The sequence below is a fragment of the Nannospalax galili genome, unplaced genomic scaffold (assembly GCF_000622305.1).
Source record: "Nannospalax galili isolate Female #2095 unplaced genomic scaffold, S.galili_v1.0 scaffold329, whole genome shotgun sequence".
Classification (NCBI taxonomy): domain Eukaryota; kingdom Metazoa; phylum Chordata; class Mammalia; order Rodentia; family Spalacidae; genus Nannospalax; species Nannospalax galili.
Genome location: NW_008360321.1, coordinates 387,242 through 402,474, shown reverse-complemented (window position 1 = coordinate 402,474; position 15,233 = coordinate 387,242). Strand labels below are relative to the sequence as shown.

Genomic DNA, 15,233 nt, shown 5'->3' with positions numbered 1-15,233 from the left:
ATGGTGACTGGGAACAGATAAACCTTTAGGAGAGTAACATCCTTCTGGGCCCTGGTTTATTTTCTATGACCAGTAGGTGTGTTCTTACTTCTTTTGACCTCATTGGCAAGTGCCTTCTGCTGCCTTTACACAGTCAGTCCTACTTACACTGTGCTGTTTTTGGCCACATCCTGACCTGGGTAGCTGTCCACCTGTCCTATCACCCCTTCTGCCCTTCAGAACTCACTAGGGTCTCACCATCACCAGCAAAGCTCTTCTTTTGTGAAACTGGCTGCTTAAAGAGCATCACAGTACTCCTTGGACCCTCCTTTCTCTCCCGATTTCTTTTCTACTTCCTGAAAACACGGATTTATAAAAGTGACTTCTAGGGGTTTCTATGCTGAAAACCAACTCTGTTTCCACATTTTTAAAATCTTTTCTACTGCATGTAAATCCAGAATATAAGTATGAAAAACTTTTAGTGAACAAAGTTAAGAGGTAAATGGGGCTGAGGATGTAGGTCGGAGGTTGAATGTGCATGTAGCAGGGGCCACATACTGGGTTTGAGCCCTAGCTCTCCCTGAAAGTGAGAGAGGGGAGGAGGAAGAAGAGAGGAGAGAGAGAAAAAAAGGGAAAGAGAAAAAAAAAAAGCATCAAGTGATCTCCTGGGGCAAATGTTTACAATTCAGATCAGAGACAAACAGTTCATCCCTCCAAAATGTAAAAAGCTCCTAGAACTTAGGGATAAAAGATTAAAAAATCAGCAGAAAATGGGCTAAGTGTATGAACACACAATTCACAGAAAAAGAAAACAGACCACTCTTAAGCATTTTAAAAGATGCTCAGCCTTACCTAGAAGAGAAATGTAAACTAAAACCACTGAGATACCTAATCAGATCGGCAAAAAACCAGTTTGACAATGCAGCCTTGCTGAGCAGCCTTGGGGAAACAGGCTCTGTCTCACACACAGAAGTGTGTGTAGAAGTGCAGAATGGTACTACCTCTTTGGAGGGTAACATGGCAATTTCTGTTGAGATTATAAATGCTCCAGTCCTTTGATGCAGCAATTCCACTTCTAGGAACTTACCCTATAGCTAGTGCTGGGCCACGCTAAGAATGGCCTATGCCCAAGGTTAGGCACTATAGCACTGTTGTTAACAGTATAGCAATACTGATTTGTTTTCATCTGTAGGAAACTGGTAAAGAAAGGTTCACAGGTTGAGCATCCCTACTATGAAAATCCAAAATCCAACATTTTTGGAGCATGGTCATGAAGCCACATTTGAAATTCCATGGCTAAGACTGCAGTCAAAATTCAAGCACATGAGAAATACTGTACAAAATTACTTTCAGTGACTGTCCAGAAAACACATATGAAACATAAACGAAATCTATGTTCAGACATGGGTCCCATCCTGAGATATCTTATTACATATATGTAAATATCCCCAAATCAGGAAACATCTAAAATCTGACACTCTGGTCCCAAGCATCTGGGGCCAAGGAGGCTTAGGGTTCCTCAGAGTGTGGCAGCAGGCCAACAGTCCAAGAATCATCTGAGAGCTTAAAAATGCACATTCCTAGGCCTGTTCCAGGCCAAGTGGATCAGAAACTCAGAGAAGGGGGACAATGAATCTTGTTTAACAATACCACCAAATAATTCTGACCCAGCAAAAACTAAAGAAGAACTGACATTAGCAAGAGTGAAATAAAGAATACATGAAATTAACCAGGGGACTTAGACCAACAGTCACTTTGGGAATGGTGAATTGCCCAGAATGGGCACAGGAAAGATGAAAAAGTTGTGTAGATCCATATTATGATCACACGGTGTGTACCTACATAAAAATTCAGCCTACTTTTAAGAGTATATGCATACTGTTATGAAATGACATGCAAGACACAGGTCTCAGTGTCAAAAGAACAATGTATAAAAGAGAACACAGATTATTCTACCTGTTAAGAAAGAAAAATATGCACTTGTATTTGCATAAAGCAACACTGAAGGCAGATAAAAAACATCCTGGAAGGGAGGCCTGAGGATGTAGCTCAGTGAAGAGCACTTACTTCCCTAGCAGTCAGGAGGTCATGAGAGAGAAAATGAGAGCAATATCCTGGAGAGATACTAAGATCAGAACAACAGGGATTGACCACAGGAGAATGGGAAGAGAGGAAGATTGGACAGACTGGGAATGAGACACACTCTGCCACTTTTTATACAAGTTTTTATTTTAACCATGAGTGTATTTCTATTCAAAAATAGCTTTTAAATAAGTGTTCAAATCTTCCCTAATTTGTACAAAGAGAAAGGTGCTGTTTTCCTCTACCTTCTTGCTCTATTTTATTTTACTCTTTCATAATGGCCAGGAATGGGCATAAAGAGATCTACAGCACAATGCTGGAGCTGCTGCTTGCCTGGCATGTGATTCAGAGTCTCTCTGATTCAGCTACCCTTACAGACAATGGAAATAAAGCAACCTACCAGTTGGGTATGGTGGTCAACGCCCATAATCTTGCATCTAGGGGAGGTGGAAGCAGGAGAACACAAGTTCAAAGCTTCCCTGAGCCACATGAGATGCTGTCTCCAGCCCTCTTCAAAAATAAATAAAATAGGGTCAGCAAGATGGCTCAGTTGATAAAGACATTTGCCACCAAGCCCGATGACCCGAGTTCAGTCTCTAGAATCTACACAGTAGGAGAGAAATGGACTCCTACAAGTTGTTCTCTGACCTCCACATGAGAGTCATAACATGTGCCACTGCCCTCCCCCACAATAATAAAGAAATAAATGTGGGGCTGGAGAGACGGCTCAGTGCTGCTCTTCCAGAAGAACCAGGTTCAGTCCCAATCAGGTGGTTCACAATCACCTCTAACTCCAGTCCCAAGGGATCTAACACCTGCTTCTAGAATCTGTGGGCACCAGACATGTGGTGCACATACACAGATATAGGCATTCACACATACACATAAAATAAAAATAAATCTTTAAGAGTAGCACTTAAATTTTTTGAAAAGTAAATAAAATTAAACCCCCTTTTATCACAAAGCTGTAAGAATAGACAACTGACTTAGAAAACTGTAAAGTGTTATACAAATAGATGAAACTATTAAAATTCTTTCTTACAGAAAGAATCATGGGGCTAGAGAGATGGCTCAGCAGTTAAGACTGCTCTTGCAGAGAACCTGGTTTTGATTCCCAGCACCCCACATGGCAGCTAACAACCGTTGTAACTGCAGTTCCAGGGGATCCAATACCTTCTTCTGACCTCCACGGGCACTTACACACATGTAGGTAATACATTCATACACATAAAGAATAAAAATAAATTTAAAAAATAATCAGAAGATAGACAGAATAGTCACTGTGAACTCATTTAGAATAAATACCACAAATGGCAATTATAAATCATTTATTAGCCAGGCACTATACTGAGCTTGTCTGGTAAGTGACATCATTTATGCTGTACTGTAATCCCTGTATTATCCCTGTTTACTGACAGGGCAGCTGAGGCTCAGAGACAAGCAGCAACTGTACCGCACGATCTGTAGCTAATTAGAGCAGGCCACAGCCACAGAAGCCAGGGGCCAAATCCATCGTCTCCCCTCCAGGTCCTGACTGCCCTTCAAATCCCAGAGGTACGGTACATTCCTTAAACCTTAAGGGTCTGCCTCACTCCGAGATGGGAGGGAAGAGAGGGGTCTAGGACAGGCAGGGGCATGCAGCCTTCAAGGACAGGATTCTGACCCCCATTTATACTCCATTCCCAGCCTCCCAGTCTCGAAGATGGAAGATGAGGTCAGTGGCATTTGAACTATACAAACATGGTTCTGACATGTATTTATACCCACATATATACATATACAGAGGTATGGATTGAACTGTGTACCCCCTGCAAAAATTATGTTGGAGTCCCTCATACCTCACAGTGAGATTTTATTTGGCGATAAGGCCTATACGGAGGTATGAAATTAAAATGAAGTCACTGGGGTGGGATAACTGGTGTTCTTATAAACCAGAGACAGACACACAGATGGAAAGAGGCATGGAGGGCAGTGCAGCCACCCACAAGCCGAAGAGAAGGGCTCCTTCCCTGGCAGGTCCCAGAAGAACTCCTGCCCCTGATGATACCATGGTTTCAGTCTTTCAACCTCCAGAATTATGACCCAACAGATTCCTGCTTTCCAGTTTGTGGTATTGCGGTCCTAGGAAAATGAGCACAGGCCACACAGTGACCTTGCTGACAATTTTCCAAGTTACCTCTCAGCCTCATATTGTATGCTTTGCAATCCATTTCTTCCATTTCACAGTCAGGTAGGAAGACAAAGGATTACTTTTATAACATAAAAAGAAGTAGCAGAGATAACAGAAGGGTTAAGGAGAATTTAGGAGGAAAAGCCTGGGCTTCTAAGGTATCTCTTGGAAGCACCAGCCATTTCTATAAAGCTGTAAACCTCCCCCCAAAAGGAATCTACCAAGAATCCCTAGGTGCCAGGCACATACCTCAGACCCTTCTGCATTCACAAGTCTGTGGCCTCTTATGACACACCCCACACATGACATGTGCATTCAGTAGGCTGTCACCCAACAGAATCTTACAGCTGGAGGAGGTGTGGACTTCAGAAAAATTTTTTTGAAAGTGAGGAAAGAAAAGTAATTTCTCAGGGATCATATATAACAGCAACCACAACAGAAAACTTAAGAGATTTCTTGAAAATTTAAATTTAAAAATTAAACCAGGACTTTTGCTTATATAAAAATAATAATTTCAACAAACCCACTTTCAAACTAAGAACAAAAATTATTTTACTAAAAACAGCCAATTAGAAGAAGAAAAAAGAAAACCCTTCTAGCTGAATTGTCTAAGATCTGATGCAGAGAAACAGGGAAATATAGATCAAACAAAAAAAATGTGAGGTGGGGGTCTGAGTCAGAGGGTGTGATGGTGTGGGGGGGGACAGCAAGAGGACACTGTTCCCACCCATCCCAGGCTTTAAAGCTGGTTGACAATTAGCCCAGCAGCTCCATGGTTCTGCTTAGTTAAGTCTGAAGAAGCACCACACTGAATGGCATAACCTCTCTGGGCTGTAAATGGAGAACTGGATGAAATCAAGTCTCGGCTGGAAGGGGACACTTCTAGATTGAATGGGCCTGTTCGGTTTGTGAAGGGTCATCATGCTGAATACTTATGATTTGTCCCCTCTTCTGTACAGTTTTTTTTTTTCCTAAGTTTCAGTTATTGAAATAAAAATCAAGTCCAGACTTGACCATAATCCCTGGGAGGAGGTTCCCCATGGCCAGACACAATGAGGGATTTGTTTAATTTATTTTTTTCTTCTTCATATGGATGGGGCATTAGGGCGAGAAGTGATCTTGGTGACCATTTAAACACAAAGCCAGGATACAGCCAAGTCCCTGCCTCCCTGGATGGCATCCCCCCGTGGCAAACACGGCATTCCTACAGTTTTTCTGGGTCCTGGTGCTGTGTGGGAAATGGGCAGGCAGCTCAGCTTCCCTCTATCCTTACTGTCATCCTTAGGAACAGCCATTGACACTCTGGGACTGATCCATCTACTGTAAAAAGAACAGGCCAGTCTCAATCTCCAGAGCTGTAAGGGTCACAGGTCCTGGCAGAGTAGTGTTTACCTGGAATCAGTTTCGGCTTCCATCTCCAGAGCCACTGCTGCCCACCTGTCTCTTCCCTTTCTTGACCCCCCCCCCAGCTCATCTTACAACAGGTTCTCAATTTGATATGCGATGCCAATCTTTCAAGTGCATGACAAGCAGGAGACAACACTAATACCTGATGGCCAGCAAAGGAAACAAGATCACTCAGAGCCCTCCACAAAGGGCTTCGGATTAAAGAGGCTTTAAAACCAGTTGCTGAGGCTAGTTTTATGGGCAGTTCATCCCATCCCAGAAGGGGCTAGAGAACAACAGCCAAGCTATGGTGTAGGAGATTCCCCGGCTTTTTACCTCTTCCTACTGCACAGCACAACATGGCAGATAGCAAGGATCAAACCAACAGAAATGAACAGAGGCAGGGGATGGATTCATCAGCTTCGACCATTGCAAAACAAGCCCTTTCCTGGCAGAGATCCCGTGGTGTCAGCCTTTTTTCCTCCAGATGTGCAGCAACAGGCAGGCTCAGTACCATTAAAGCTACCAGGACTCCTAGGGAGCTGCAGCCCCAGGTGAAAACCAAATATCCCCAATCATAGTCCCCACCTCTCCTGCATCACCACCAAATATTACAGAAAAAAACAAAACTAGAAGCAGTCTCCTCGTTGTACCTTGGAAAGCACAGAAGCATTTAAATGCCTACCTACAACTTTTCACCTGTGTAACTTACAACTGACTTCTCAAACTTTATTGGACACAGGCTCTTCCCAAAATTTTATTGGCACCTGAGGGTCTTATTACAGGTGGGTTCTGGTGCAGAAAGGGGCCTAAAGGTCAGCATTTCTAGTTCCCATGTTACACTAATGGCAGTAATCTCCAAATCTGTACTGCAAGCACTTACGAGGACCTTAGAGTTGAGGCAATGACCATTCATCCCCATTTTGCAAAGGATAGACACACCCCAGATGTTAAATAGTTTGACCAAGACAATTTAGTGCATCAGACACACAACTCAAACAGTCACGTACATAAATGCTGGGCCCTGAAGGCTCACCCAGTCTACATCAGAAAGGAGGCCGACAGGCCTGGAGACACCTGTAGAAAGAGCCAAACTTCTAGTGTTTTCTGATCTCTTATAGTCTACATATTTCTACCCATAATACCAGATACTTTGTGTAATTTTAATCAGAAAGAAGATTCAAAGTAACCAATTAGGAAAGACTAGAAAGCTGGCATCTTAGTCCTTGACAGAGCTAGACTGGGAATATGGTTACCAGATAAAATCCAGGACACACAGTTGAATTTGAATTTCAGATAAACAATGAATGATTTTTGCTACTTCTGGTGGCGCATGCCTGTGATCACAGCACCTAGGAAGTTGAGGCAAGGGGAGTGTCATGAGTTTGAGGCCAGCCTGGGCTACAAGGCAAGTATCAGGCCAGCCAGGGATACCTAGCAAGACCCTGTTCCTTCAAAAATAAAACAAAATGAATAATTTTCTATAATTATAATTTCTATAATCACTTATTTTCTATAATTGTATACCATACACTACTTGAGACAAACAAAAAAATATATGGTTTATCTGAAATTCAAATTTAATGGGGAGTCCTGGCTTTTTTATCTGTAAAGTCTGACAACCCCAACAGGATGCAAACAGAAGGAGAGCCAGTATTTGGTTAAAAACAAAAAGGTGGTGGGGGGACACCCACTTCCTGCTTTATCATTGTCGGTCGCATCATCATCCTGAGGACGCCAGCATGGGAGGCACTGCAGCCTTACCCTGTCACTGCTGTGTTCCCCGCTGCTGCAGGAGCTTTGTTTTCTTAATTATTTGCTCACTATAATACAACAAAACCATCAATTTGCAGTTGTTATAGCCTGCAGCTGGTGGACATACTAACAGCTGGTACAACTCACAGTCGTTAACTTGGCAGTCTGTACACCTTGCAGCTGGCACACCGTGCAGCTGGTATACCTTGCATCTAGTATAGCCTGCATCCAGTACATCTTGCAGGTTGTACACCTTGCAGCTGGTATGAACTGCAGTCATTATACCTTACAGCCATAAGTATACTCTGCAGTCAGAATACCTCGGAGTTGGTCCATCTTATAGCTGGTATACCAGTATGGGCTGATTTGTGTTTCTCCTAGAATTTTATGCTGATGTACTACCTCCTATCTCCTACCTAAAGAAAATGACCTCACTTGAAAACAGGGTCTTTGCCAAAGTAATTAGTTAAGATGAAGCCTTAGATGGACTAGGGAAACTCAACACAGAGCCTAACATGCACACAGAGATAACATGTGGAGCGAGGCTGAGAACCTGACACAGGGACAACAGCCCTGCATCATGGATCTCAGGTGTCTATAAATTAGGAGAAAATAAATTACTATTGATTAGGCCACTCAGTTTGTGGTGCTTTTGTTATAATGATACTAAGTCTTGGAGCTGGGAAGAAGGGAGTAGAGAAAAGCAGTATAGCAAAGGCCAGTCAACTGTTCGACATCCATACTGTAACTATTCTCCTGAAAACCTCAGCTCAGCTAGGGAGGTCCAGAGATTCACAAATCAGAGCTAGACTAGTGGCTCATACCTGTTACCCTAGGAGGTTGAGGCAAGAGGACACAGCCTGGGCTACAGTGTGTGTTTTTTCAATCAATGATGTGGCCACCATGACTTAGACCATTGGTATTATTAAGGTCATGTAGTTCAGAGCACAATGGTCACATACCTGTAATAGGTCATGAAAGCCAAATGTTGATTCTCTGCGGCACCCAGTGTCAGTGAAATTGACAAAGGAGATGGTAATCTCTGTGAATAAAATCCATTACAGTCTTGGTAGGTGTGTGTGTGTGTGTGTGTGTGTGTATGAGAGAGAGAGAGAGAAAGAGAGAGAGAAACCACTTTCTATGAAAACAGTCACTCTACCAAAATTCCGTTTTAAACAGACATGAGCAAGGTATACACTATAAAGAAGTTTTAGAAGTCAGAGTTTACCCCAGTTATACAAAAAAGAATACATTTCTAAGCACTTCCAGCCCTACAGATATTTGGAGGCAGGGTTTTTAAAAAAGCATAACCTTAACAGACCTGTTATTGTAAAGTGCTTTTTGACCCATGAGAAGTTTCTTTTCCTGCAGGTCTGACAAACCAGCATTACCATAATGGGGTGGTGATTACAGTACTCAAAACAAAATTAAACAGGCTATTCTGATTTCATTCTCTCAATTTTTGCCTGTTGTTACTTCAAATATCCCCAAATGGCAAGATTTAAACAACAGGTAGACAACTGAATGATACTTTATCTTCCCTTTCTAAAGTAACTAAACCCTCTGTCCCCCACTCCAATCTAGCAGGGACTTTAATGTACCTTTAACCAGGCCTCATACAGACCTGGAAGAAGTTTCCAGAAGCATAATTCAACAGTTACATACTGGAAAACTTCAACCCTGGTTGGCTCCAAGTACAGGGCTGCATGTAGTCACCAATACACACCAGGTACTTATTTTTTACTCACAGGCCTCTACACATGCTGATCCTTGCGTTAGGAAGGTTCTTTCCTATGTTTGCAATGGTGTCACCATGGTTTACTTCTTTCCTGATCACATACCTCTGTGTATTTCCCTCACTACCTTATTACAGTTATAATTTTTACATTTATTTATTTACTTATTTACTTATTTATTTATTTATTTATTTATTTATTTATTTATTATCCATCCCTCCCTTAAATTGCTTTATACCCACAGTCAACCTATAACAGACACAGAACAAAAATTATTTGTATGGACTGAGTAATTAACTAATTAAAGTAATGGAGGCATGATAGTGGCACACTCCAAGATTGGGACCTTGCCTGGAGCACACTTTTCATCTTGACTGTGAGATGGATGCTTAAGGTATCACTTGTTATCCAATTTCTTTAGCAAGGCCCTTCCTAAGAGAAAGGAATGCCTTGGGCACATGCATGTTCACTTATTATTAAGTACTGTTGTGTTACTATAGCAACACCTGACAGAAACAACTTAAAAAGTCAGTTGTGGTGGTATCCTCTGGTAACTTCAACACCAACGAGGTAGACCACAAGGAGAATGACCACAAGTTCAAGGCCAGCTGAGTCTAGTGAGTTCCAGGCTAGTCAGAGCTACACAGCCAAACCCTGTCTCAAATCAACCCTCCAAAAATATATCTTAAAAAATCAAAATAATTTCTTGTATTTTATCAGATCATAGAAGAATAGACTAGAAATCAATGGCAAAGGAAATCTCAGGAACAAATATTTAGAGACTGACTAAACAAAACATTCTTGAATGAACAGTGGATCAGTGAAGAAATAAGGAAGGAAATTTAAAAATTCCTAGAATTAAATGAAAATAAAACCATAACTTACCAGAATTTGGGAGACACAGCTAAGGAAGCTCTGAGGAAAGTTTATGGATATGAGTGCTTTTAGTAAAGTATCAGAGAGAGCGCAAGTAAATAACACAAAGGCACCTCAATAAAACGTGCATCATTTTATTTTGAAATTTTATTTTTATTTTACATGAATGAGTGTTTTGCCTGCATGTATGTAAGTGTATCATGTTCATGTAAGCCCTAGGAGGTCAGAAGAGGATGTTGGGTCCCCTGGACCTGGAGCTACAGATGGCTGTCAGTCACTATATGGGTGCTGGGAACTGAACCCTGGTCCTCTGCAAGAGCAGCCAGTGCTCCTAACTACTGAGCCATCTCTCCAGCCCCATGTTTTTTATTTTTAAAGAAAATTGACAAATCCCTCGCTAAACTAACCAGAGAGAGAGAGCGAGAGAGAGAGAGAGAGAGAGAGAAACACAAATTAATCAAATTAGAAGTAAAAAAGGATATATTACAATAGATTACAATGAAATCCAAATGATCAGTAGGGAATACCTTGAAAGTGCATTCCAAAAATGGAAAAATCTAGGAGAAATGAATAAATTCCTAGAAACACGTGGGTGGCCTACCAAAATTAAATCAAGACAATATAAATAACTTTAAAAGAGCCATAAAAGCAGTAAGATTGAGGTAGCAATTAGAAGTCTCCCTATAAAGAAAACCCAGGCCTAGATGGATTCCCTACTGAATTCTACAAAACCTCTAAGGAAGGGCTAACGCCAATGCTTCTCAGCTGTTCCACAAAATTGAAAGTAATGAGCACTAAAAACTCATTCTAGGAAGGCAGCCTTACCCTGATACCAGGATCAGATAGGACACAACAAAGAAAGAAAACTATACAACAGTTTCCCCAATGAATACAGACGTCATAAGTCTTACAAATCACATTAGTAGCATGTTAGGAAGATTATACAACTAAATCATTATGGTTTCATCCCAGGGATACAAGGATGGTTCAACCCAGGAAAATTAATACAGCATATAAACAGACTTTAGACATGATCATTTTAGAAACGTCCTTTGACAAAGTTCAACATCCCTTCATGATAAAAGTCCCAAACAAATTAGAAATGAGACTATATCTCAACATCATAAAGGCAAAACTAGAGTCAATATTATACTAAATGTTGGAAAACTGAAAGCATTTCCCCAACATTCCCTATGCTCTTATTCAATAGAGTGCTTCCAGTCTTAGCTATAGCCATAAAATAAAAGAAGAGGGACACAAACTGGGAAGAAGTCAAAGTTTCTCTATGTGCAAAGGACATGATGCTATTTAAAAGACCCTAGGAACTCCACCAGAAAACTTTAGATCTGATAAAACACTTTGAACACGGTATCAAGATACAAAATTAATATACAAAAATCAGTAGCCTTCTACATTCCAATAATGAACTTGCTGAGAAAGAAATTTTAAAATCTATATTTACAATAGCTTAAAGAAAATAAAATGCCAATGAGGCGAAAGCCCTCTACAATGAAAACTTTAAGACACTGAAAAAGAACTAGAAGACTGAATGAACTCCCATGCTCACAGATTAACAGAATTAATAGTATGAAAATGGCTGTTACCAAAAATGATCTGTAATTCAACATAATTTCAATCAAAATTGCAGTACCATTCTTGTCAGAACTAGAGGAAAAAATTCTAAAATTCCTATGGAAGAACAAAATGCTCCAAAAAGCCAGAGCAATCTCAAGCAGAAAGAGCACAGCTGATCAAGTTACAAACTACAGAGCCCTAGGAGCAAAAATAGCATGGGGATGGGGGATGGTGCAGCAGGTAAACCACTAGCCACAGGCGCCTGACAAACTGAGTTTGATCTCCCTGTCCCCCAACCACCAAGAACACATAAAAAACTGGATGTGTCCTACATGTGCAATCTTAGATCTTGTAAGGTAAGATAGGAGGGAGAAACAGGACAATTACTCAGAAGCTGAGGGACCAGTTAGGAGAGAGTACCCAGGGCAGAGCAGAGACAAGGGAGACTGACTTAACAAGGTAGACAGACAGACACACACACACACACACAAAATGTAGACCAGGCTGGCTTTGATCTCACAGAGATCCACTTGTCTCTGCCTCTCAAGTGCTGGAGTTAAAGGCATACACCAAATGTGAGCCACAAGATGGAATTTATTTAGCCATGAAGTCAATATATTTGCAATGAAATGGACAGAAGTGGAGATTATGTTAAGCAAAATAAGCCAGATTCAGAAAGGCAAATACTGCATGTTTTGCTCATATGTGCAATCTATTTTTAAATGTATATATGTGCATGTTTTGCATGTGCAGGTTATGAAAGTAGAAAGAAGAGGAAAGAAAGAATAGTGCAGCACCTGTTACAGGAAAGTAACAGAGAAGGAGGGGAACCAAGAAAAGGAGGACAGCTGGCCCGGGGGAGACCGAGGGGGAAGGGGTGGATGAGAACAAAGTACGCTGATATAAATGTAAAAGAATGCTTTAATGAAACCCATCACTTTGCATGCTAATTTCTAGAAACAAAACTAAGAGAAAGAGGACCAGAGGCTATGAGTCCACCTGTGGACGGCAGTTGCGTGACGTCATCATGAAGTCATAGTTCCTTCATTTTACATTTTGCCATCCTGAGAAGGGGTGTTACCTCATAGTTCAGAAGGGTTACTGGAACTCCTAAAATTATTTTCTAATTTCAGGAGGTGGGGGGAGAAAAACAAAATGCTCCCAATCAAGCCAGCTTCATTAAAAGAGCTCTTCCAATGGAAGAAGAGAGGGAGGGAGGGAGGGAGGGAGGGAGGACAGGCTGGCTCACTTGTTTTAACATTTTCAGCTTGTCAGACTGGAAAAATTATTAAACACGTGGAAAAGGTCCATCATATTCTAGTATCAAAATAGTGAGTTATGAGTCAATACCTAAAAATATTTACTAACATTCCTGCTGAGTGATGGGATTTGTGATCATTATCTTCTTGTCTGCATTTCATACACTTTAAGAGTTACACACTGCTTGTGTAAATGTATTTTTTAAAAAATATTTAAATTTTTTGTTATCCCCAAAGGACAAATAATATATGATTCTAAACCTGGGTGTGGTGATGCACACCTATATTCCCAGCATTGTGGAAACCAAACCAGAGACTGCCTTGAATACATGGCCAGCCTCTCCTATACTATGAGACCATTGCAAAAATTTACACACATCCACACATATCCACACATACAATTCAGTATGAGGTATGAGGTAACCAGTGTACCAAATTCATAGAGAAAGGAGAATGGTGGTTGCAAGGATTGGGGATAGTATGGCATAGGGAGCTACTGTTTCAGGTTGGAGAGATGGCTCAGCAGTTAAGGGCACTTGCTGTTTTTCCAAAACACCTGGATTTCCCAGCACCCACATGACAGATCACAAAAGAAGCCTGGCTTTGATCTTGGACCACATGGCACTGAGCAACAAAATGACTGTGCCCACCAGCACTACAGTGTGTGGTGAACTGAGTGTGGATCTAGCCAGGCTGAGAGACACTCTCTAGACTCTTTACAGGGCTTGGAATTTTCTTCTTCTTTCTTTCTTTCTTCTTCTCTTACCTTTATCCCTCAATTTGACTCCCCCCAAAAGGAACTAAGCTAGATGTCCCCAGAAACATGGATTCCTCCAGTGCCTGGCCACAGTGACTGCAGGGGACGGCGAGGCTCAGGCAAGAGTTATGGTTACATCCTTTATGGGTAACAGAGTCATGCATTTATCCCCAAAGTCCTTGCAGTATATCTGGGGGAGCCAGATAAAGGCTGCTCACCTGAGTTAAAACTATATACTTCTCTACCACAGAATGAAGGGAGGAGAGCAGGATTCAGCAAGCAAAATCCCCCCTTTCTTCATCAACAGGGTACATAAGTATTTTACAGATGAGAAAGAGTGATGTCTGATTCCTGGGGGTGAGACCTTGGAACCCCAAAGCTGCCAAACCATGACCCAAAAGCTGAACTTGGCTTACAGATGTACTGATGTGTTTCTGTTGACTTTCCTGCATGGCACTCACAAAATTAGCTGCCAACATTTAAAAACTGGGGTATTTAAATTTTTAAACCTAAAAGGAAGCATCTTCTGATTCTCTTGGAGTAAAATTTAGAGTCCCAGTCACTGTATTGCTAAACCTTGGTTGCCAACTTAAATAGATTAAGAAATGCCTAGGAGATTAGTAAAGCACAGCTCTAATGTGTTTGTCAGGTGTTAGATCATGATGACTCTGACCCAATGGATTATGAGCACAATTCAATGGATTATGTTCGTAAAATAATGGTATTATTGAGAAATGATGAAAAGCAGGATCTGGGGCCTACTTGGAGGAAATAGATCCCTGGTGTCCTAGTAGGTGTCCTGCCCTGTCCCTCTTCCTGTACTCCCCCTTTCTCTGCTTCCTTATGCCACTGAACAGCTGAACAGTTCTTCAGTGAACAGCTCCTTTCTGCCACATACTTTTGCCAGCATTATGGTTCAAGTACCTGGAGCCAAGTGATCATAGACTGAACCCTCTAAAACGGTAAGCCAAAGGGACTGGGGAGATGGATCAATGGTTAGAGGCACTGGCTGCTCTTGCAGAGGACCTAGGTTCGGTTCTCAGCACCTACATGGTGGGTCCCAACTATTTATAACTCCAGTTCCTGGGGGATCCAACGCCCTCTTCTGGACTCTGCAAGCACTGCACATACATGGTGCACATGTAGGCAAAACATTCATACACATAAAATAAAAATAAGTTAAAAATTTTTTAAAGAAATAAAAGGTCATATAGGCATAGGAAAAGGGGAGTTTTCCAAGTCCTTTAGAGTTAACAGGGCCAGGAGAGATAGAGACCAGTGCTTTTCTTACCTGACGTAGGCACACTAATGTTATACTGAGGTAAAATAAATAGGAAGGCAGTCTTGGCTGTGACCTGGAAAACAAAGGGAAAAAGTTCCTGTTTACTTTCTTGGCCACATCTAAAGAAACAAGCAGAGGCTGTTCCTGTGCCCTTGGGGCCCATCTTTTCTACATCTCAGACGCCAACCACTTGAATGACAGGTTTTGCTTAAAACAGAGCCAGCACCAGTTTTTTCTCTTTAAGACACCCTTCCCAACACTAAAAAGCAAAGCAACCCTGGGCCCCAAATGAGAGCTGCACTTGTGTTTACTGAAAATGGAATGAAGCAAGTTTTTGGCAGGCTGAGAGTTCAGTGTGCGGTACAAATCTCTTTGC

The 15,233-nt window shown here is 41.5% G+C and overlaps 1 protein-coding gene across 2 annotated transcripts in view; it reads right to left on the bottom strand.

Annotated features, from left to right (window-relative positions):
- The window catches only part of Tram2 (translocation associated membrane protein 2), an 85,462-nt gene that overhangs the window by 24,689 nt on the left and 45,540 nt on the right, over positions 1 to 15,233 (bottom strand). For both annotated transcript variants that reach the window (XM_029559733.1, XM_008825207.3), the window contains exon 3: positions 14,867 to 14,930. In XM_029559733.1, coding sequence (XP_029415593.1) covers positions 14,867 to 14,930 — 64 coding nt within the window. The remainder of the gene's footprint in view (positions 1 to 14,866; positions 14,931 to 15,233) is intronic.